Source organism: Kryptolebias marmoratus, linkage group LG20 (genome assembly GCF_001649575.2).
Source record: "Kryptolebias marmoratus isolate JLee-2015 linkage group LG20, ASM164957v2, whole genome shotgun sequence".
Taxonomy (NCBI): Eukaryota; Metazoa; Chordata; class Actinopteri; order Cyprinodontiformes; family Rivulidae; genus Kryptolebias; species Kryptolebias marmoratus.
Window position 1 is genome coordinate 5,461,202 of NC_051449.1, and position 22,400 is coordinate 5,483,601.

General features: G+C 36.4%; 1 protein-coding gene across 1 annotated transcript in view; it reads right to left on the minus strand.

Moving 5' to 3' along the window:
• Positions 1 to 21,357, minus strand: part of LOC108232908 (collagen alpha-1(XI) chain-like) — a 71,379-nt gene extending 50,022 nt beyond the window's left edge. The window contains exons 1-5 of the mRNA XM_017411029.3: positions 21,025 to 21,357; positions 14,223 to 14,387; positions 12,102 to 12,315; positions 10,398 to 10,560; positions 2,118 to 2,246 (exon numbers count right to left, since the gene is read on the minus strand). Of these exons, the coding sequence (XP_017266518.1) occupies positions 2,118 to 2,246; positions 10,398 to 10,560; positions 12,102 to 12,315; positions 14,223 to 14,387; positions 21,025 to 21,136 (783 nt within the window). The 5' untranslated portion in view covers positions 21,137 to 21,357. The remainder of the gene's footprint in view (positions 1 to 2,117; positions 2,247 to 10,397; positions 10,561 to 12,101; positions 12,316 to 14,222; positions 14,388 to 21,024) is intronic.
• Positions 21,358 to 22,400: the final 1,043 nt, after the last annotated feature.

The window sequence follows — 22,400 nt, forward strand, 5'->3', positions numbered from 1 at the left end:
CTCTTGCCATCTGGAGCATAGTCACACCCTAATTACAAAAACCTCTGATTTTCAACCTTTCAACATCAGGTGATGCTGAAATCTGGAGCCTAGTGGGAAGTTAGGGACAAAATGCATATCCACTTGATCATCATGCAGCCTGGTTGTTGGATCATTCCCATGCTGTACAAATTAGGTCCTCTTCAAAACAGCATTAAATCTCATAAAGTTAAATCATAATATGATATTTTTTGCATCTTTGGGCTGTTTGACAGAAACTAAAACTATTTTTGCATTGAAATGTTGCACAAAAAGTGCCTCCTATGAATCTGTTATCTAGAGGTAAAATATATATTGACACGCAGCCCAAAGCCTGCATAATATAATACAATTCAGCATCTTCAGTCTTTTATAAAAAAGGCATTTAATTTTCCTAACATTGACAAAACAGAGATGAGGTAGATTATGTTAACAGAGCAGCCACTGATATGCAATACTCCAGCAGCCCAAGGGATAAATATTAGTCCCTGGACAGCTGCTAAGCTCATAGAAATATTACAAGATCCACTGCCTGCTGCTGGCCTAGCGTATATTATGTGGTCTGTTGAGGGAGAGGTCAAAGAAAAGCAGCTCTGGCCAGCCAGTCCAGACAAAATGAGAGGGAAACAAGAGTTTGAGAAGGTTTAAGAAAAAAACAAAGTTTGATTTATGGGTTTGAAGCAGTTGGCTAAGCTGAAGGTCTTCACCATAGGCTTTAATAAAAGATGTAAATAATGAAGTGTCTTCATACTGCATCCCACTCTCTTCCTCCTTTAAACCAGCTGCAGACATGCAGCTGAGGACTGCATGTGCATGCTTTATGCCAAGAAGCATCTTCAGATAGAAAATTTATGGACTAAAAACACCTTGTACTCAAAGAAGACAATATCTTATGTAAAATAATATTCCTCCTCTACATCAATGATTTGTTATGTTGCGGAAAAAGTTTTGTTTTGCAAGAGTAAGTTTTTCAAAATACTGAACTGGAATGTAGGAAGAACATTCCTGTCTTAACTGTACAGAAACTAAGAGTGAATAAACCAGATTTACAATGTTCTTCAAGCCAAACTGCTCCCTGCTCTCTATTTGGGAATGACAAGCTCCTTATGTTGGCGCTGAAAAGTCACTTGATGATGAAGCAATATTTTCCAGCACTGGTACCCACTGTGCAGCCAATATTTTTGAATAGAGAACCAGTTCAACATTTTTCCCCCTCAAAGCAGAGATCTAAAGTCTGCTTTTCCAGGTATTGGAATTCTAGCTGGGGAAGGAAAAGCTTAAATTTCCCTGTGAGTCTGCAGAACTCGTTAGTAATATAAATCAACGGGACCACTGTAAAGTGGGCTAGGACTTTGAGGCAGGGAAAAATGAAAAGTTTCCAAAGTGAGCTCATCAGTTATTTAGTTGAATACTGAAGGAAAATATCAACCATCAGAAGGAATGGGACAAGCAAAATAACTCCAAAAAAACTGAAGAGAAAAAGAAACTGCAGACTTGACACAAAGCATTGTGTTTCAATTAAGAATTATGGTTGAAGAGGCACACAGTGATGTTTTGGAGACTGGGGCAATAAAACTTCAATTTCAAACTCAACAACATATTTTTTAATATGTTAATATGTTTCCACTAGTAAAAGAAAGTAGAGGAGGTGCCATGTCACTTCAAAACAAAATGCACATACTATTCTCTCTGAGCTGGGTTTGTTTGTTTCTAATGGGTGTTTAACATCATTTAAAACTGTATAGAAAACAAAGGGTTTTTAACCTAGCATTGAATGTGAAGCAGCTGACAGTGCTTCATTAGGTATTTCAAGAAATAATAGTCTGAAACTAACATTTTAAGTGGAATGAAAGTTTAAAAGCCATTTGTACTATGTAATGTTGAATGAATTACATTTTAAACTACTCAGTTCAACAAATCCTATAATTTTCCTTCCTAAAAGTCCAGGACCCATTAAGCTCATTTTTTTCCTTGCTACAAATATTTCTCCCTCTGTATCTGAAAATCTTCCATGTCTTCCTCCTCTCTTCCAGCTACTATACTCCCACTCAAAACTACTCAAAACTTCCCTCTTGCTGCTTCCCCTTACACATACTGACCTCGTCCTCTGGTTCCTGAGCCTGTGGGGTGTCATGATGGCTGGGTGTTTCACAGTCAGGGCTGTAGTGTTCACAGTAGTCGTAGGCTGCCCTGGGGTCTGCCACAATCAGCAGCTGCTGGATGTCACCCTGGAAGAAGAGAAGTGTGTCAGCGAAAGCCAAGAACATATGTAATTTTTGCAACTTCCCACAACGGTGTTATATTTTATCCTCAGTGACCTACAACATAAATTCAAATGTCAGCTGGATAATTTACTAGACTGGAGTTCAATGAAATGTCCATCAATATTATTTATTTCAGAATGGGTGCTGAGAAAATACTGTAGTTAGCCGCACAAAAAGAAGCTAAACAGGTAACTTTGTGGCTGTGATTTTTAATCCACACACATTAATCCAATAATCCATAAAAAACTGAATTTTTTTCAGACAAAACAACTTTGTACAAAGTTCAAAGTTACAGTTTAAATCACCAATATAAAACACACGACCGTGTGACTGGATTTGGTAATGACAGAAATGTGAGTTTTTGTTCTTAATTTGCCATTTCTGCAAAAAAAGAAACTATTTTCAAAGAACCACACATTATGATTATTTTCATATCTATAAATGTATTTTATTGGATCTATTAGAATATGCATTAATGTTCGAAAACAGACCATTTTTTCTCCACAGCACATTTCTGCAGTACCTTTTGTCTTTTTTCATATGGATCAGTTCATTTGAGTTCCTCTGTCTTTTCTGTGCCCTGCATGCTCTGATTGATTAACCGGCTGGCGGAGTGCAGGCAGCTGTTCTCATTTCGTTTGAAGTGTGCCAAATTAGCCACTAGGGAGGCATTATGCAAATGTATTTTATAGTGATCTACAGTAGATAAGTACAGTTGCAGAAGAAAAGCCTGGACTACTATACAAACAAGGTAATTTGCCAGTTCAAGAACAGTGTTTCAGAGGCAATAACTCCTTCAAACATAGAATTTTAACTTTACAATCTTTTAACTTTTTAATCTTTGCATGCACAGATAGGTATAAAACATTAAAGGAAGGGAAAAAGCCCAGAAAACATAATAGGTATTCATTAATGCCAAAAAAAAGTGCTCAGTTCCATTTTTCTTGATTGCCCATCTGCATCGACAAGATGGTGATAAAAAGACAATAAAATGAGGGAAATGTTAAATATCAGCAGTAGTAGTCTCTTGACTATTAATTAAATATTCTGTAAGTTTATGGATTGAGTCAAGGCTTTAAGGAAGTCTGGGAGCTCTTACAAAGAACTATTCCACAGTTACCCTCCTTCCATCGTAAAGAACGGTATGTTCCTGTACGTAGCAGATAAATAAGGTCTGCACTTATCTGAAGCCGTCTGTTTTTCATGAGCCTTCGGAAAAGGAAATTAGATCTCCTCTCCCAACCCTTCAAAAGACTCTTTTTCCATGATACTATCCTAAAGAATTCCTAAACCAAGACTGGCTATGTCATTAATCTGAAGAATGTTATCAATACCCATCTACAATGTAGACACCTTAGCTGACCTTTCTTTTCAGACTTTTCAGATTTCATCTGGCTTGAGTAAAAAAAAAAGACAAAATGAATAGAAAATAATAACAAAGAGGTTGTGTGGAGGTAAAGAGAGGCCACAATCAGGGTGGCCCCTTAAGAGGAAGCACATACATGCAGAATGCATTAAATTACAGGAGGCAACATCTGTACAAGCTTAGATCCCTGGAACACATTAGATACTCACACTCCATGCCACCATCATACGTCATCACTAAGCCCAAGCAGGTTTTTAAGCAACCTAAACAAAATCTAAGTCCACTGCATGGGTTTTTGGTTTTTGTAAGGGGTTTCAGATAGCCTCAATCCACCTAGTTGTTTGAAGCCTTGCCATTTAGTTTTCACATGTTTGCATACAATTTCTCAGGAAACAAACTGATGTTTACACAAAGATTTTTAAATGGATATTTAGCCATTAAGGCGTTTCTTTATCATCTGTCAATTTCTGCTTTATTACAGTGTTAAGGGGTCTTAGCAGGACAGAGAAATGGCTGTAATATATTTTCAAACAGAATAGAAAAAACAATTGTTAAAGATTTCACTGTGCACCTGGAGAAACTCCTACAGGAACACAATCCACAGCAGCAAACTGCACTGCTGCCACTGTAGGCTGCCTTTTCATATTTCCTAAATCTGAGCCAGAAGAGATGAGGATGAATAAAAACACAGACACATTGCATTTGGCTTGATCTCTGTCTGCTTCCTCCTCTGTCTGTCTTCCTCTGTGTATGTCTGAATAGTAACCTTTCCTTTTAGTATTCATCAATCCTTCATTTTTCAAAGAAGAAGCAAAGGCTGCTGCATTAAGCAACAGCGGATTCACAGCCACAAGAAAATATGCAGGTCTAAAAATGTCAAAAAGACCTTGTCGACGGACCACACACACTTGGCCCCTTTTTAAAGCAAAGCAATGATTCAATCACTCCCACACTCCCTGATGAGCTTCTCATTCCATGCCACTCCTTTTTTTTTTACTTCTGCCCTCCATGTTTTGGGTTGTCGCGTATTAGTGCCTTTGTTGATGTTAATGTCTTGGTTGTATGGCCCATCTCTTTGGCATTTATTCAGGTTCCTCCTCAAAATTCCAGGAATTTTCTATGGCAGAATTTGCTCCACACACATAATGGGAAAAAAAAATCATCTGTCTAGGATGCACTGCAATCAATCCTTTAACGAGCATGCCTCGACACGTCAGTTCTTATCTAAAAGCTTAAATAGACTAAAAGGAACGGCTCAAACTGACCCACATTTTATTCAAAGGAAAATATTTGTTTTTGCACAACAGAAAATAAACACTGGAGTACAGGAATAAACACACCACTCTTTTTTTCCTCAAAATGGCTCATTTCAGCAGATCGAATTTGATCTTTGCTGTCACGTCTGATGTGAAGAAAAGTCTTTCTGACTCACAAAACTGACCAAGAAGAAAAAAAATCACTTAGAGCAGATAAACACCAAACTGTGGGTTTCAGCAAGTACAGTGTACAGTACACATTAGACCATATAATCTGCCTTTGGAAACACATTGTTCATAGGAATGAGTTTCTGATTGCCACTAGGAAGTGTGTGGAGATTGTGATCAGACAATCTGATTACTAGCACACACTGTCAAGCACTATGCACAAAACTTTGCAAAAAGAAGAGAATATTTGACTTTGATTAGAAGCAGACAGCTCCTGCTGGCGCCAAATCATAGAAGATAGGATGCGCAGGAGTTTTCTAATCATGTCTTTACTGAACCAATTTAAAAGACATGAACAAATATGTGGTTTGTTCTATGACTCCATAAAATTAAGAACATACATGATTTAGACACTTAATCAGCATCTAAGAGCTCAGGATAAGGATATTTTTGCCATAGTGTTTTTAAGATGTCTTTTGCAACAACTGGAAAGAATTAAACCCTTTTTTTTCCCTTTGGCTTTTCAAGTTAGTTTCCTTCTGTATTTATGGTTGTTGTTTATTCATTGAGTTACCGCACTGCACAACACAAACTGTCTGAAAGGCTTTGTGGAGAGGTGTGTGTGCTGATCAACTAAATAGATAGCCTGGTAGAATAAAAGAGACTCAAGATTATGACGTCAAAGACACATACTGTGAGTTGTCTGTCTGACAGGAAGTCCAAAATCAGTTACAGAGTGGAGTTTTGAGTCCAAGTAAAGAGCTTCACTAGAACCTTTTGTAGAAGGATTGAGTTAAAGGCTGAAGAGAAGTCAGTGAGCAGAATAGCTGTTATTCTGCAGGGCTTCTTTTTGTAACCAAAATGTACAAGTATGAAATAACCAAAACTGCAAAGTTACAACTTGGCGGAGGGATAAACTGACACGGAGCGAAAATAAGACAGCGTGACTATCACTTGTAAAACTGGCTGACACAAAAAACAAACTGTAGTGGGGTTAGAAGATGCAGAAGGCTAGCTTTAATATGATCACACAAAATGTTCTTCAAAGCCCTTCATTTTGATAAAGTCCAGACCCAAACTTGGGTATTCTTTGATGAAGGTTTTAGTTAGTTTTCTGAGGCACAAGAACAATACCAGTTAGTCTGTGCTGGGGTGTGGTACCTTTTTATTTGTTCCTAGGCTTTCTTAAAAATAAACAAAAGGCAAAAATTAGGATTAATATTATGAATTTATTTTACAGAACTAATGAGGGGAAAAAGATTTTTTGAAACAATTAATAACCAATTTCAAAAATAGTTTAAGACTTTTGTGGCTTTAATATGATTAATAATTTTTTTCTCTGAATGTGTTATCTATAGGATGAAAACAATTAAAATTATCACCTGAGAGATAGTAGGAAGTTCTGCATAAAAACAAGAAATATTTTCCATTTTGAGAAAAAAAAATTAATTATACCCAGCAAAACAAAATTCCTAAAAAGATTGTTCACAGATAAATGCATTCACAAATTATAAATTTAGCAAATTTTCACAACAAAAAATTAAACATTTTTGTACTAATCAGAAGGTTTCTAGAAAAGCTTTTGTCGCTGTTCGCGTGACACTCAGCTTCTAATTCCACCATCAACCATCATCTTCAGAAGTGCTATTCTTGCAGATGTTTTAAATTTTAAAACAAAACCTATGTAAGCATACATTATTTTTTTGCAGGCACTCTAGTTTTTTCCCTTACCTCATCTACACATCTCTACAATCTTGACATTTCATCTAAAACCCTTTTTCTACACCAATCGCTCATGTCTTGAGAGAACAAATAGATGGATGGAATTTCAAAACATAACAAGGACAATAATTAATCAAGAAACAGTGAGCATGGAAAATGGATAACAGTATAATATTCTCCAGATTTCTTCCAGTGTTTTATTAAATACAGCCTTTGCTGTCAGTAAGTGGATAAAGGTTCTTTTCAAGAACTGGTGATATACAAGTGTCTTCCACCCTTTGAACATGAAAACATTTTCCTAGCAAATAGTTCACAAAACTGTCAAACATTTTGAACCACCTGCTTGCCTTTCTACCTTTCTTATTTTGCCTCTCTTCATCTGCCTTTTTTTCTTCAAACAGCTCTTTTTCTGTTAGTAAATGTTTTCAAGATTTACTCTGGGTCCATTACTTCTTAACCATGCAGAAACCATTAATGGAGTCAAATATAATGGACAAGAAGGTCACATAAAAAGAAAAAAATACAGAAAAAACTGGCTTTAATGTTCTGTTCTGAAAAAAAAAAAAACTGGGTTGAAAATATGTATTGGTGATTTTTGAGTTTTTCAGCAACACAAGACCGAAGATCAAAATTCCACTTGCACAAATGTAACCTAAGCACTTGGTGACAGGCTCTCAAGGCTGCAAAGTGACTGAGGCATATGAGAAACAGTCATCAGGTTCCTTTTCCTGCCAACTTCACAATTCACCATAAACAATGATTCATTTAAGAATTTAAGAGCATCATACTCGCTGTTCTGCCAAAAACTGTCTTGCCCTTTGGACTAATTTGCATTGCAGTAACGACAGGCATATAAACCTCCCAATTTACCTGCCCCCCTTACAGACACATAAACATTCAGTACAAACCAATACCTCATCTCAATCCTCTGAATTTTGAAAAATGGATTTTCATAAAAAAATGAAACAAAAAAAAAGCTATTTGAACTGCATGTGTTGATTTAAAAGTGTAGAAAGTGGGAAAAAATTCACCTAGAGATCAGGTCAGTGAGCATATCTCTAAAACATCTGTGCAATTTCAGCCAAAACTAAGCACACACTGCTCATATTTTCCCCAAGCCTTCAGTGTTGCCTGTGCTTCCAACTTTAACACCTGCTTCTGCAATCTACTGCAATAAGGTAGCCATGTGTTCAAAAGCAGTTTTAGGCAGAAAACTCACTTTTAAGCTCAGTAATTAAAACTGCAGCCCCATTCATGCTAAATATTTTTGTCTTTTATTGCTTAATTTAAATTCCTATTTTGAATAATACAGGTAATGGTGTTTTAAACTATTTTGGGATATTTTTAAAAGATGTGATCTATGATCCCATAAGCAAAACCTAAACCAAACACCTGGCACAAGCCTGTCAGTAGTTGTTTTTAACAATAGAAACGTACAATAACTACTCAAAAACCCATGAGCTTAAAGTAGCTTGCCCAAAAGTACCCATTTGGTACCTAACAGTTTTAAGGTTGTTAATCCAGTTGTGGAAATAATTATAGTTTAAGATAAACTGGGAAACCACAGAGTTATTTTTGTATGATGCAATGATTTAAACCTTCTTGCAATGTGTGAAAAGCCTAAAATCATGAAACAAAAGGTATTATTGTATTCTCTCTAGGTTTAGAAAGATAGCAAAACAAATTACTTAGTAATTTAACACCATTTAGTGTAATGTGTGTTTAAACAATGCGGCAAATAGCTGCTCTGGAGAACAGACTACCAACAGAGAGTCTTAGGTTTGCTAGTATCTTCTTATCTTCTAATTACTTTAATTATCTTAACTACAATCCACAGTTTTTGTGGTATTCAGTCATACTTTCTGAAACTAATTTACTTTCGCAAATCTATACAATATGCACAACACAGATATGTAGATCATACTGACTGTCATGACTTCATATTGTCTAGATGTTCATTATCCATAGATCCAACATTTTCTAACTGCCAAAAAACTATTAGTGGTGCAAAAAGGCACTGCATGTTCAACCGACTTCACAGTGGAAAGCCATCTCTGACCTGGAGGCAAACTATTTCCAGGCTGCTTTACTTAGCATACATTCCACGTGAAGACATCAAAGAGCGCCTGTTGTCTACCATACTGACTTAAGGCTCACTTTTTCCTCTGAGCACAAAGCAACCTGTGCAGTTTTTGAAGCGAAAATCTCTATTTCATAACTACCAAATGAAAAAGCTGTACATTCGAAATCTGAAGTCTGATTGTTATTATATATATTCTTAAAAAAATCCAGCTATAAAGGCTTTTTTTTTCTCAGTCAAATATTTAAACAAGTCCAGCCTGTTTTGACAACAGAGGAACACTATGAATGTGGTGCAAGTGGCCTTTTAACAGACATGCAACCAAAGCAAATAAAATCCACCACTGAATCTTTTTACAAGTTCAAAAACAAAAGGGTTGCCATAAAATGTGGTTCTGAAATGCTTGGACTGTAGGTGTAAAAAAATCAAAATGTTCCTTGTAATAGCGAATGTAGTAAATTTTCACTCGGTGTGCATGAAACAACAAACCTAATTTATGCAGTATATACCCGCCGCTGAGGTAATAATTAATGTTAAGAGATGACTGGAAAATCTACTTATTTCATCTTGATGGTCTGTTTGAGTAATTTAAAAGAGAAATCAACTCAGAAACTGAATCTTTACTCCAGTTAGGTCTAGAAAAGAACTCCACCATACATTCTTAAATTTTTAGGCAGCTACTCCCTGATGCTACAATGTTATACTTTCCAAATTCCTAAAAACACTGTAATTTTACCTAAAGATCATCAAGGTGCTTGGTGTTAGCAATTAATAGCTGTTACTTTGTTGTTTAGAATTATAATTCTTACCCACAGCAATAATAATGTTAAATGGACTGTATTTATATGATGCCTTTCGAGCCAACTAGGCTACTCAAAGCGCTTCACAACACAATCTGTGCCCATCCACACATTCATACAGCACAGTACTACATCCCTACAAAACTAATCTTAATAAATCATTCTTTAGAGTCTAATCAGTGCTTTAAAATCCATGCATACACCAATGGGGCACACATTGGAGGCAACAAGGGATTCAGCGTCTTGCCAAGGGACACTTCAACATGTGACTGCTGTCAGAAATCAAACCTCCAACTCTCTCATCGGAAGAAAACTGCTCTAACCTCTGATCCACAGCCATCCACAAAAAGATATAAAAAGCCAGCTAGCATATTCTGGGATATAAAATAAAAAAAATTATTGTCAAAAAACAATTATATTTTAAAAGGAAATACAATATATTGACATCCTCAAACCACCAGAGGGCAATGAACGGCTTGTGTGGAGTATTTGGTCAAAGTTCAGAGTACCAGTTCCTATGCTAGCTTTTCTAAAATGCTCCTTTTTTTAATTTTATATTTTATACTAACATGCCATAAATGTGCTACCATTCATCTAATCAGCCTTCGGAAAGCAAGACTTTAAGGATTTCAGTGAAACCAAAAAATATTAAATTCGGCTCCATGGCTCATATTCATAACAATGAATAAAGGCAAAAGTATTAACAGAAAATTACATTCATACCTCAAAGACCTCATCATCCAGGATTCTGGTACCAAAGACAGTAATGCCCTCTGTGCTGATCACAGCTTGGTCACTTCTTCGTAATGGCTTGGTCACCTTCTTTTTACAGTCTATGATGATGGTAACACTCTTCTTCTCAACGCTGATAGCAACTCTGTGCCATCTGTGCAGGAAAAAGAGAGATCACAAAATTGGAGACACTGGGAATACGTTTGTATTTCTTATTCAGAGCTGCTAGGTTCTAAAGTTTAAGGAGAATATCTAATCTGTTTCGTGGTTAGGAAAATTGTTTGAAATCTCAGTTTTATAAATATTAGATAAATAAATAAAACCACCAGCCTAATGTTTATTGCCATTATTACAATAGCGTAAGTTTTAGTTTAGTTAGGTGTTTTCTACTCCAAGTATTTAGCACAATTTTCTTTGCATTTAATTGATGCTGAGTTAATCAGAAGATAACAACTAGTGATCTGAGAGAGTCATGTTTCATAGACCTAAAAATTATTTAGCATTAAAGTATTCTTCACATCTTGCTTTTTTGTGCTCTGTAACTGCAGTGAAGTAAGGTCACAGTTATGGCCGACTTTGATGAAACCAGCTGCCTCATGTTAGACTTTAATTCCACTGTATTAAACAATAGTAGTTGTACTTTACACCAGGTGATCTGCTTTGAGCAAGAGATCACTTTAAAAGAAACTTCAGCATGTCAAAAAAAACTATTTGACACACTCCACTCAGTCCTATGGTGACGTTAATAAAGGGTGGGAGATTCACATCAGGAAGCAAAGAATGATACTGAGAACCAACCTGGTCTGCCAGCAGGAAGGTAATTATAAGACAGGAAGCAGGCAATTATCTGCTCCATTACAAATGCATTATATACATAACAAAAGGAAGTGAACTTTCAGCACAAGAGAAAGTAAGTGTATTTTTAATAATTATAAACTCGTCCTAAAAATATCAATCCATTTCCTAAGTTTGTGCATCTAAGTATCTAGAGATGAACAATTTAAAGCTTTAATAAAAAAAGCTCTACAAACTACAAGCATCAAAAAGTACAAACAGAAGCAATGGATATATGGTAAACTTACACTTTAATGCTTTTTATGATAATTTCTTGCAGCAAAACAGTCAAATGAAGAAATGTTTTCAAGGCATTTCTGTTAGCATTTCTGTAAGTGATTAATGACAGCGTTTAAGAGCGGTTTGTATAGGCATCATTGGAGAGCTATGCAGTTCATGAAGATTCTGCCCATTACACCGTATCACTGTACCGCTGCTGTAAATTATCAAGAAAAAACAAAGACTGTCATTAAATTGTTAACAGCAATTTATTTGCCATTCTTGTCTGACTTGTTCCATGTGGTATTAATGCCTGAACAAACATATGTTGATAATAAATGCGCAGTGTTGTGAGACAGTTCTCTGGGACAGAAGAGTGTTTGAGAAAATACTTTAATCAGATCGGTTTTCTTAAGTGTAAAATATGACCTATTAAAATCCTTAAGATGAGCCTCAAACAGTGCCACTTTGTTTCCGAGAAAATCTCACAAGCTTCCCAACAAAGATTTTTTAATCCAATCCTAAAATTCAAGAGTTATTTTGATCAAACAATGAGACACAGCGGATTGAGGAAATACAAAAGTCAGCCACCCACATTTTACCTCCTCTGCTCTAAATATTTCTCGGAAGGCAGCTACTTACTTGCCATCAGCAAGGTTGATGGAGCGGAACAAAGGGTACTCCTCTGGGGTGGGTTTGCCATGCTGGTCCTCATACAGGAAGACGGGGGCACGGCCCACCTCCACACCGAGCTGCTGGATGCCTTGGTGGTTGTAGACAGACAAAAGGAAGGACTGAAGTCCAGCCTTGGGCTTGATGGTAAAGAGAATAGAGAAATCTTCTGGGAAACTTCCCCCTGAAGGTGGAACAAGAAACCAGGCATATTAGTGAAGACAAGTAAATCTGTAGTTACCAAAAAGAATCAAAGTATTAAAGGTTAATGCTATTGTTCTTCCTCACATTGATGTAAAGGTTGTGAAGGTTAGAGTGTAACTGCAGTACTTTGAATACATTTCATTCTAAATTAATAACATTACTGTCTGAGTTTATTTTTACTGTGTTATTTCATACATGCCTTCTTAATGCCATTACAAGGGGAGTTGTATAATAAAAGCTAAAGAAAGCAATGCCAAGTTTATTAGCTCCTTTTCTCACATTAAAATCTAAAGTCCAGCTGTATTTATGACGGACTCTAAAAGGAGCCGTTGGCATGCCATGAAATAACTCAGTATGCAGTCCCAAGTTTTACAGGAGCTTTAAATTCAATCCTTCAAACAAATGTCATATTTTAAATCCATAACAGTTTGATTCTTTGAAACCCAGCTAATTCTGATCAAATAAAAGTCCTATTATTTTGTCTGAGGACCTTCTGACAATGGCAGCTCAAACACGTCACCTCTTTAGCTTTATTCTCCAATTTCTTTTTACTGAAAGGTGTGCTAGCAGTTTAAGCCTACAATTAGATACCTATTGGCTAATACCTAAATATATAGTTTGGCTTCAAATTATTTTTTATTCTTTGAGATTCAGCTAAATTCAGAAAAGAAACATTGCAAAGAGGGGGACAATTTATTTAATGACAATCTGTTAACAACTAAATTTCTCCAGTCCTTCTTGCCAAGTAATTTTTGAAATAAGTAGGCCACCAGAGGCTCTTTCCACACTTTGCTCCAGGAATTAAGAAATAACAAGCCACAAAGTTATGTGACTTGTATTGCTATATGTCATTATCCATTATGCAGAAACATTACAAAATGTTTTTCTTCCACTATACTAAATAGGCTAAAGCAAAAAAAAAAACAAAAAAACATCACCAGTACTTGGCAAAAAGGAAATATCAGTGTAATGTCAGAGGTTCTGCAGTGCTGGAGATAGGCGCTGGCTCCCCACGACCCGGAAATGAGAGGCGGGTAAAGAAAATGATGGATGGATGGACATTAGTCTTTTAATAGACAGTTATCTTAACATAATTGGTTTTCTAAGTGGACACATTTCTAAATAACAAGCAAGACTTTATTATTTAGAGCCATCGAAGCAATGGATTTTGAGGTTGATGACGCACATATATCAACATCTTGCTAAAGGATAGTGACTTTCATACTTTATGGACTCTTGAAGTTTACTTAAACATCAATGAAATTTTTAAAGATGCTTAAATACAACTTTTATCTACTCCAAAATATCTAATCCAAAACAAACTGACTTTGTTAAAGAAATGACATTTCCTCTGTATAAATGTTCTTACATCAGTGTAAGCAAGACAACATTTCTGCACGTACTTTGTCTAAGACCAAAAGCCATCAACAGAATTGATGACATTTTTTAGTTAATACTGACATAATATACCTAAAGTGGGGGAAATATATAAACAGCAAACCTGTCTGAAATCAAGATAACAACACTACAATTATCAAGTGTGAAGTTGCCTGTAAGGTTTCCACTGCAGGCCTACAAGCTGCTTTCAAGTAAAAACACATAATGAGGATTCATATCACAACATTTAACAGACAAAAACACAAATGTGTCCACAGACTTCCAAACTTGAACATATTTTTGTGAAGATCACCTGTCAACTAATTTTCAAAACTCACTAGATTTACACCCTGATTATTCTGCATTATTTGATCTTAAGCAAACAAAAGAGTAAAGATAAAATTTAAATTAAAATCTGTTTTATATAGAAAGAAGGCCTTTGTGCATGTACAAAGGTTTAATTTAGATGTATTTGAAAATAGTCTCAGAGAGGTGTGGCGATTCACAAACCTGGGAAGAGCTGTTTGGTTGGAGCACTGATTTGAGTCGTTTTTCCCACCCTGTAAGCTATGTCAGGTTTGGATCCTCTTCGGACCGTGCAGAAACCGGGTGTTTTCCGGACTCCTTCAGGCGAGCTCTTGAAGTCTAGCACTTTTAGTACATCCACTGGTTCAGCTGAGGAAACAGATGAAAGAATTGGTTAAATTTCAATTGCACACCCAGATGAAAATAAAACAAGATGTTATAAATCAGTGACTTTTTGTGAGAATAAACTTGTCCAGCATTAGTAAGTGCTTCACTCGGGTTTAGGGATTTAAATGTTGTGAATATAAGCTGTTATAAATTACTGTGAAATTCAAGTACCATTTATCATTTTGAAAGTTATATAGTGAAGTCAATGTTGGTTTAGACTCAAATTTTACAACTGATGCTGCATTCATGTGCATCTGAACGGGTTAGAAAAAGAACAACCCTCACAAAAATTGACATGTTTTAGGTAATACAATTTCTAAATCATCCTAAAGTCTCAGAAGGTTAAGTGTGTCATGTAAATAAACATTAAAGTTACTGTTAAAGACACAATAAGTGCAACTGGTACAGCAACAAAATAAAAATTAACATATTAAACACATACTGTACACTACGTAGGGCATTAAAAAACCATGGTCTCTTTTAAATTGTTGTATAAAATACACTGTACATCATTTAAAAAACCAATGCTCAAAAGCTAACATCTAATTAGACCCTGCAAGTTGATTATAAACTAACATTTACACCAATTAAACTCCTCGCCTATTCACAGGCTGCTGGTTAAATCTGTCAGCTTAGTCCTTTGTTCATTTATGAGCTGCCTTGGTAGAACAGCAGTAAAAATGTTAGCAACCATTCAGCAGACATAATTGGCCCCCCACCTAACCTTCACTGCTAGCCCTACAGCTAAAGAGCCACAGCCTCTATGTGACGATAAAACTCGTGGCTGCTGATCAGCAAGTCTTCAGAATAAATAAAACACAGCGGGGGGGCAGTTTTATGGGCTTCTAAACACCCATTTACACTCTCCTAATGCTCTTTTCGATCAATGGGCTTGGGACCTGAACTACTGTTGAGTCATAAACATTGTTTCTCAGTTTCCCTCTCCCCTGCTGGTGTTTTAGTCATGAGGAAAATTTTGATTTAAGGGGTAAGGATTGTGGATTTAAGGGGGAACTCAGGACCTAGTTGGTACAGGCCCAAATCCTAAAATAGTCCTAAGATTTGTAGGTATTCTCTGAAGACAAGATTTTTTTTTATTTTTTTTTTACTTCTTTCCTTAACAAGGATTTTATACATACTCCATGGTGGAAAAACTCAGTTAAATTCCTTTGGGAGATGAGAGGAAGTAATATGACACAGATAATGACCCTACATCTCAAAGTAATTTTGTGAGAGAGACACTGATTGTGCTGACATGTGTACAAGAATCTTAATCATTATTAGATATTTGGAGTATCCTTGTTACTACTTTTCGGAAACTTCAGCTTCAGTATATACAGGTAAAAACGGTCTTCACTTTTTTACAATAAAAGCTCAAATACAGAGCTACATAATACTTTTTTCATGATGATGCAAAGCGACTGTGGACTTGGTTAAAAAGGCATATAAGAAAAAATAATTGAAGGTATTACACTAAGGCTGTCCATGCAAAAGACTGGTCATTTACGACTTGACCTTAATCCCCTTTTTATGATGTCTTTTCCTTTTTTTTCTTTTTTTCTAGTCACAAATTCCTTTTTTTTCTTTACTTTGGAAACGTTGCAGTTTATTTAAATGTGTCTGGTTTTGACTATGGACTGTGATACTGTTACATTTTTGAAATACAGAAAAATGATTCTATTACACATTTAATGGTAGGAGAAAACTACAGTGATACAGCTTTTCACACAAAGTTGTCCAGCTGCTGTAAATATTCAACTTACTTTACTGATACTGAAACTGCAGGGAGCTGAATCTGGCTTTGGGGTAACCAAAATTACATGAATAAATTGCATTTCATATACCACCAGTGCCAATACAGTATTTTGGAAGAATTAAGGTTTTGGACACTCACACCCATTTGTTTTGAATGAGTGGGTGTGTCCAAATTGCCCAACCTTGAAATGCATAATTACATCCCCGGTCCTTTACTCTCACTTCCTTTCTCATCATTTTATCTTTGCCTCCTGCTGCTGCTGCAGCTGTTTTTATTTGTAAACTCCTACAGACTGCCCTCACTTTCTTGAGGCACATTATCAGCTACAGTGTGATTATGAAAAGGACTGAGCATATGTTTTAAAGCTGCTGCAGAAACAGTAGTGTCAGAGTTGTCTGTGATTAAAGCATGTCTGCATTTGTTTGAAAATACCCAGCAAGCAGAAGCCCTCAATCCAAGATGCTGTCATAGATATAAATGAAAATGTATAAACAGAACTACCTATAAGAAGTTTAAATTTAATAAAGTTAAACATTGTGGCTTTTATTGGATAGCTATAACAAAGCAGATTTTTTTACCATGACAGGAAAAATCGTGTAAAATGTTGCTATCTAACTCTGCTGTAAAAGTGACACATGGGAAATCTTTATTTTAGTTTTCCTGATGGATTTGAGGGCCTGATGCCAATCATAAAGAATGTAAAAAAATAATATACAATAAGACAATACAAACCAAGCTAACATGAGTCTACCTCATGTCTTTGTGGACAGAATTTAAAAAACTTTAAGGCAAATATTTTAAATCATTTTTGAGCAACTATTTACACTGAACAATCTATTTTAGTCTAAAATTAGCTATCAACTGAGGATGCCATAAGATGACTAACAAATCCTTTGAATGTAACGATTTTATCATACATAAATTTAGTTTTTCATGTGAGAAAGAAGTTAGCATTTCTGCTTCAAGTTAAACTGTAAATTAAAAGAAATAAAAATAACATTTAGTTACCAAATATGAAACTGCTGAATTAGGGTATAATTGGGGCTCCGGGGCTTTTTTATGGCTCTATAACCAATGAGAAGTGAAAATAAATCAGATTTGTTCTAGTGTTATAGATACTCTGAAAAAGGACCAGCAGACATGACAACAGTGTTTGCCAAATTAGTAAACTGGCCAAAAACCAGCAGAAAAAAAAATCTCCCCTACAAACCAAACTCTATCCACCAAAAAGTATTGAAAACTATTTGTTTAACTGTTACAGAAACCACAGCAACAAAAGCAACAAAAATCATCATAGCTTTGTCTAGACGTCACTTGACTCATGTGTTGTTTTCCACTGAGTCAAGAGGCAAGATGTGCCTTCCTCAAAGGCTCAGAAATGATAAACAGTGTCTGAATGATGACCCTGAAATCCTACAAACCCAACATGACCTTTAACAGAGATGCAGACAAGTTTATTTTGGAAACTTTTTGTAAGAGGAAATAAAATGGGTTTGACAAAACCATTTCTTGAGGTCTAAACTCTAAAATCACCCAAAAAAAGTATTGTGAAGAAGCATATACTGTACTTTCAAAAAACAACTGTAACATTTACACAAATATGTAAAAAAAAAATCAGAATGTTACAACAACTTTTTTTTACAATAAATGCAAAAAGAAATTAAGCAAATAAACCTTTTATGGTGGACAACCCACAGGTTCTCTGTATCTTTAAATATACAAAACTACTGAAATTTTATTTGAAACACCTTTTCTGCATCTTCCACTTTTTAAGTCATGTGGCACAGAAGTTCAGGAAGTGCTGATTGTGCAGTTCCCACTTGTTTGCAGAGACCAGGAAGGGTTCTGATAGGTGGAGCTAAAGGTCCACATGCTGAAACCATTATGGTGCTGGCACCACTCCCTTTACCCCCAAACTAAAACATACATGAGACCAAAGTGAGAAGGCCTCATCCTGATGCAACTTTTATGGCGAACAATAACCGCTTGAGCAGTGATTCAAACCCACTTGAGTTGAATTCTAAAGATGATGTGAAGTTTCTCAGATCTGATTTGTAGGAGTTGTGAAGGACTGGAGATGCTGGTTCAGACTATTTCCTACCCGTTGTTGTATTTAAAAATTATAATAATTTTAGATAAACTCCCTTAACCGAGGGTGCAAAAATATCTGCATAAGTAACCCTGCCAGAGAATAGACTGTGCAATTATTTGAAGAGAGAAAAATTCGCACCACATGCCAGGTTCAAAACCTCACACAAAATGGCTCATCAAAAGGAAAATAGTCTGTGGTTCCTCTAAATATTGTCCCAAGTACAGTGCTACTGGTTCTTGAAAAAAAGAGAGCGCTTGGACTAAAGGTCTCTTTGTGAGTTTCAGAATGCCTTTCTGCATTACTGCATACCTCAAGGCCTCATATATTCCAGATGTGCTGAATTGGCCAAGAACCCCCCACAGACCCACCCAATAGCACCCCTTACTCCTTTGCCCCTGCTCCTTCCACAGTCACTGCTCCACAGAAGCCCCCCAAAACCAGGCAATATCCCAAAACCATTAAAGACCCTGAATGAGTAGGCATGGCTTTTTCACTTTTTCAGCCTCCGATGATGTACAGGCAGCATGCTATGCACTCAACACATCCTAAAAAAAGGACTTTCATCCTTTCACTTAAAAAAAGAAACAAACCATATTTTAATGATAAGGATGCAAAACCACAAGAGAGAGCAGACAGTTCTCTCCTGCCAAAGGTACCAAAGCTGTGTCTCCACAGTCTTGTCAGAGGGGTAATTTGTCAGTCTCTGATTTTTAATGATACATTTGAAGTTAATGTCACAGACTTGTGATATACTATCTGCCTTTCTAACAAGCTACTAACATGTAATATGAAACGTGTTGACATGAAAAGCCCTCTGCTGAAACCATTAAAGCAATTTCACGAGACACCTTAAAACATTAACATACCATTTCCATTTCTATAGGCAAAAAAAATCTGAATTTGCCATCTCATAACTCATCAGAATCATAAATGTTTAGACTTGTGACATTCGAGGTTAATGTCACTGTGCCTCTGTGGTCATGCAGCAGCATCTCGGGATGTCTCGTCTGTCTTTTTGCGTCACTGCCATCTACTGAGACTTGGCAACACAGGCAGCAATTAAAGCACCCTGGAAAGCCTGAAAACGTTTGCTAGCACATCATGCAATTATGGCTGTCCTAACTATCTGTCAATACACAGACTTTTAGGCAATCAGCAAGTATGCCACAGCCATTTGATTCTTTTATTTTTAGGTTTCTATTGTGATTAGTTGTGCATCACAGGAAATTAGGGGAAAATAAAAAATATATACAGTATATGGGATGATGGATCTGAATTGGGTAGGACTTCTTAACTCAACATTGATCACATATAAACAGTTACTTTAGCTGTTAAATCACAATTTCAAGAAACAATATTAGATGCAAATTTTTTATAAATCTAAAATATTTGAAAGATTGCTTATTGCCTCTCTGATGTCAAAATTTCAAATATTCAAAGTCACTTTAAACGCAAATAGATATATTTCAGTATATAAATCTGTTATGTCAAATCTAAACTAAAGTGTGGCTCTCTGTATGATTCCACAAAGGAAAGTATTTGATGTGACCCATGTATGTCTTCTTAAGCAAAGAAAATACTCCATCACCCCTCCCCCCTCCTTTTTTTCCATTAACGCCCCTCCTTGGATTCAGTAGGAGCTTGGATAATGTGGAAAAAAGGTGATCCTTCGAGCCAGAATATGAATTTTACTCAGAATTCCAATCTTGTGCCCAGCTATTATATAAACTTTCAAAAGCCACCACAACACCTAAATGTTTAAAGTCATGCTGTGCTGCCATAATAAGCAGGTGTCAAACTTTACAGATAAAAAAAAGTATTTCAAAAATATACCAGTATGATGACTTTTGATAACTTGTTTTGGTTACTGGTTTTATATTGCACTGAATATGTGTAAACATCTGATCAGCTATCTGTGGGCAGCCAGTTTTTATCACCAAAATGTGCGTAAAAGTTGTGCGTAAAACCGTAAATGTTTCCAGCGGCTTCCAAGTGATGGACTGAAAAACAAACTGTTCTGTGACAAATTTTGCTAGACAAAAGATTAAAATGATATTTTTAAATCATCCCAACTAATGAGCATCATTATTGTTGGCATTGATCTTTTTTACATACTTATTATGACTGAAGTGTTTGTGGGATAATTACCACCATACCGGAGGACACCTTTAAATGTAACCACGCGTTTAGTCTGGCTTTTACATAGGATAACTATTTACCTAGTTTTAATACTTTTTTGTCAGTCGCTATAAAGCACTTTGAATTGCATTTGGTTTGGATGAAAAGAGCTAAAGAAATAAAGTTGGACTGACTTAAGCCCTCTCGATGATTGCCACACCTGGATGGCAGGAATGAGAGACTCGGAGAAAAGAGGCAGAAGTATCTTTGGATACAATACACACTGAGAAGTATTTTTCTCTTTTTTTTCGTTTTCTTTTAAACAGAGACACAACTCGCGCTGGCATTGCACGCCTAGTTTAAAGGATCGTGGGTGCCATTCCAGTCACATGATTTACACCTTTGATGTTTTTGATGATTAGCAGACAAAACTCGAAGCAACATTTCAACATTTCAGACTGAAGAAAGGAACGTTTTAGTCACGATCAGGTCTTTGTCTGGGTAAAAGTTGAGAGCCGGTTGGTGTATACCATGTCAGCGTCTGTGAACCCAGTGCCATGGTTCGGCTGTGCGCCAGCCTGGAGAACGCTCTTTAGCTGTCCTGAACTTTCCACAGCGACACAGACGTGCAGCCAAAAACAACAACGGCTTACCTGCTCTAACATTTGAAGTTTGCAGGAGTAAAATTAACGTGATCACAGCTAACGTTGAATCCCATAGACGCCTTTTCGTTTTCCACCTGATGGTCCATCTTTGCATCTCCATGGTGAAGCGCCCGCAGCTACACAGAAAATTCAATTCCTTATTTTAAAATCCACAGAAAAAAATACTTATTCTACAGCGCCATGTGTAAAAGTTTAAGAATTTCTCTCTCAGCCAGACTGGGCCCCTCAGATTTGCTCTCCCCCCTAAGCCCAGCTCTCACACTGATGGTTAAGGGCTTTCATGAAAGAAAAAAAAAAAGCGCAGGATATTTTCCTCCCTGAGAATTGTGCACCGTGAGGAGGCAGGACAAACTCAGCAACGCTGAACCTGAACGGATTGTAGGATTCAAGCAGCCGGAAACTCGGCTCATCAAATCAAGAGTTTGGAGAGCTGTCTCTTGGCCCGCCCCCCTGTGCACTGGGAGAGAAAAGTTACAGCATCAGTCGGAGCATCTCTGCATCCTGGCGCAAGCTGTTGAGCCAATAAGACACCCAACTTACACATAACTAAATAAATGAGCAATCAATAGGAAAAGCAATTTATGAAATAGAAAACCTGAAAATACAGAACATACAAGAAACTGACTCACACTCACACACACACACACACACACAAAAGCTTTATTAGAGAGAAAAATAGAAAGGAGGCAGAAAGAAGTTATTTTCAACCAAAAGCCACAAAACTAAATGCAACACAATACATGGAAATTAAACCTGGGGTGGAGCTGTAGACATTTCCTGAAAAAAGCAGAGAGTTAAACAGCTCCTACACAGCTCAATAACAAATATAAAAACCTCATTTGCCAAGATGAAATGTTTTCCAGAGTCTGGGAGTTTCCTGAAGAAAGGCTTTTTTTTTTACACTCCAGCTTCTGAGCCTGATAATAATTAACGTTAAGAGATGTCTGGAAGCACAGGTGGCAGCTATAGAGTTTTTTTTTGGCTTTTAGTGGGTATGATAGTTTTACCAGTTCAGTGGCACTGACCCTACACAAAGCTAAACCACATGTCGGAAAGTTTGTTAGTGTTGACTTGTTTCTCTCAAGCCAGAAATCAGAGCCATGAACTGAGCAGATACATATTCTGTTGAGATAATTAGTATTTTGTGAAGCATTGCAAAGAGGGAAACAATCAAAAAGGAACATAATGGTTTGGATGTAATTTGATAGAGATTAGAATAAAGAAGATCTATGCCAAGATCTTACTTAAAGCAGTAACATATGCCATTTGTGCATCTGAGTGTGGACTTGATTATCTTACATTCAATATTGCTTAGAAATGTTGTTTGTTAGAGGCACAGTAAACATTATATTTACTCAAGACAC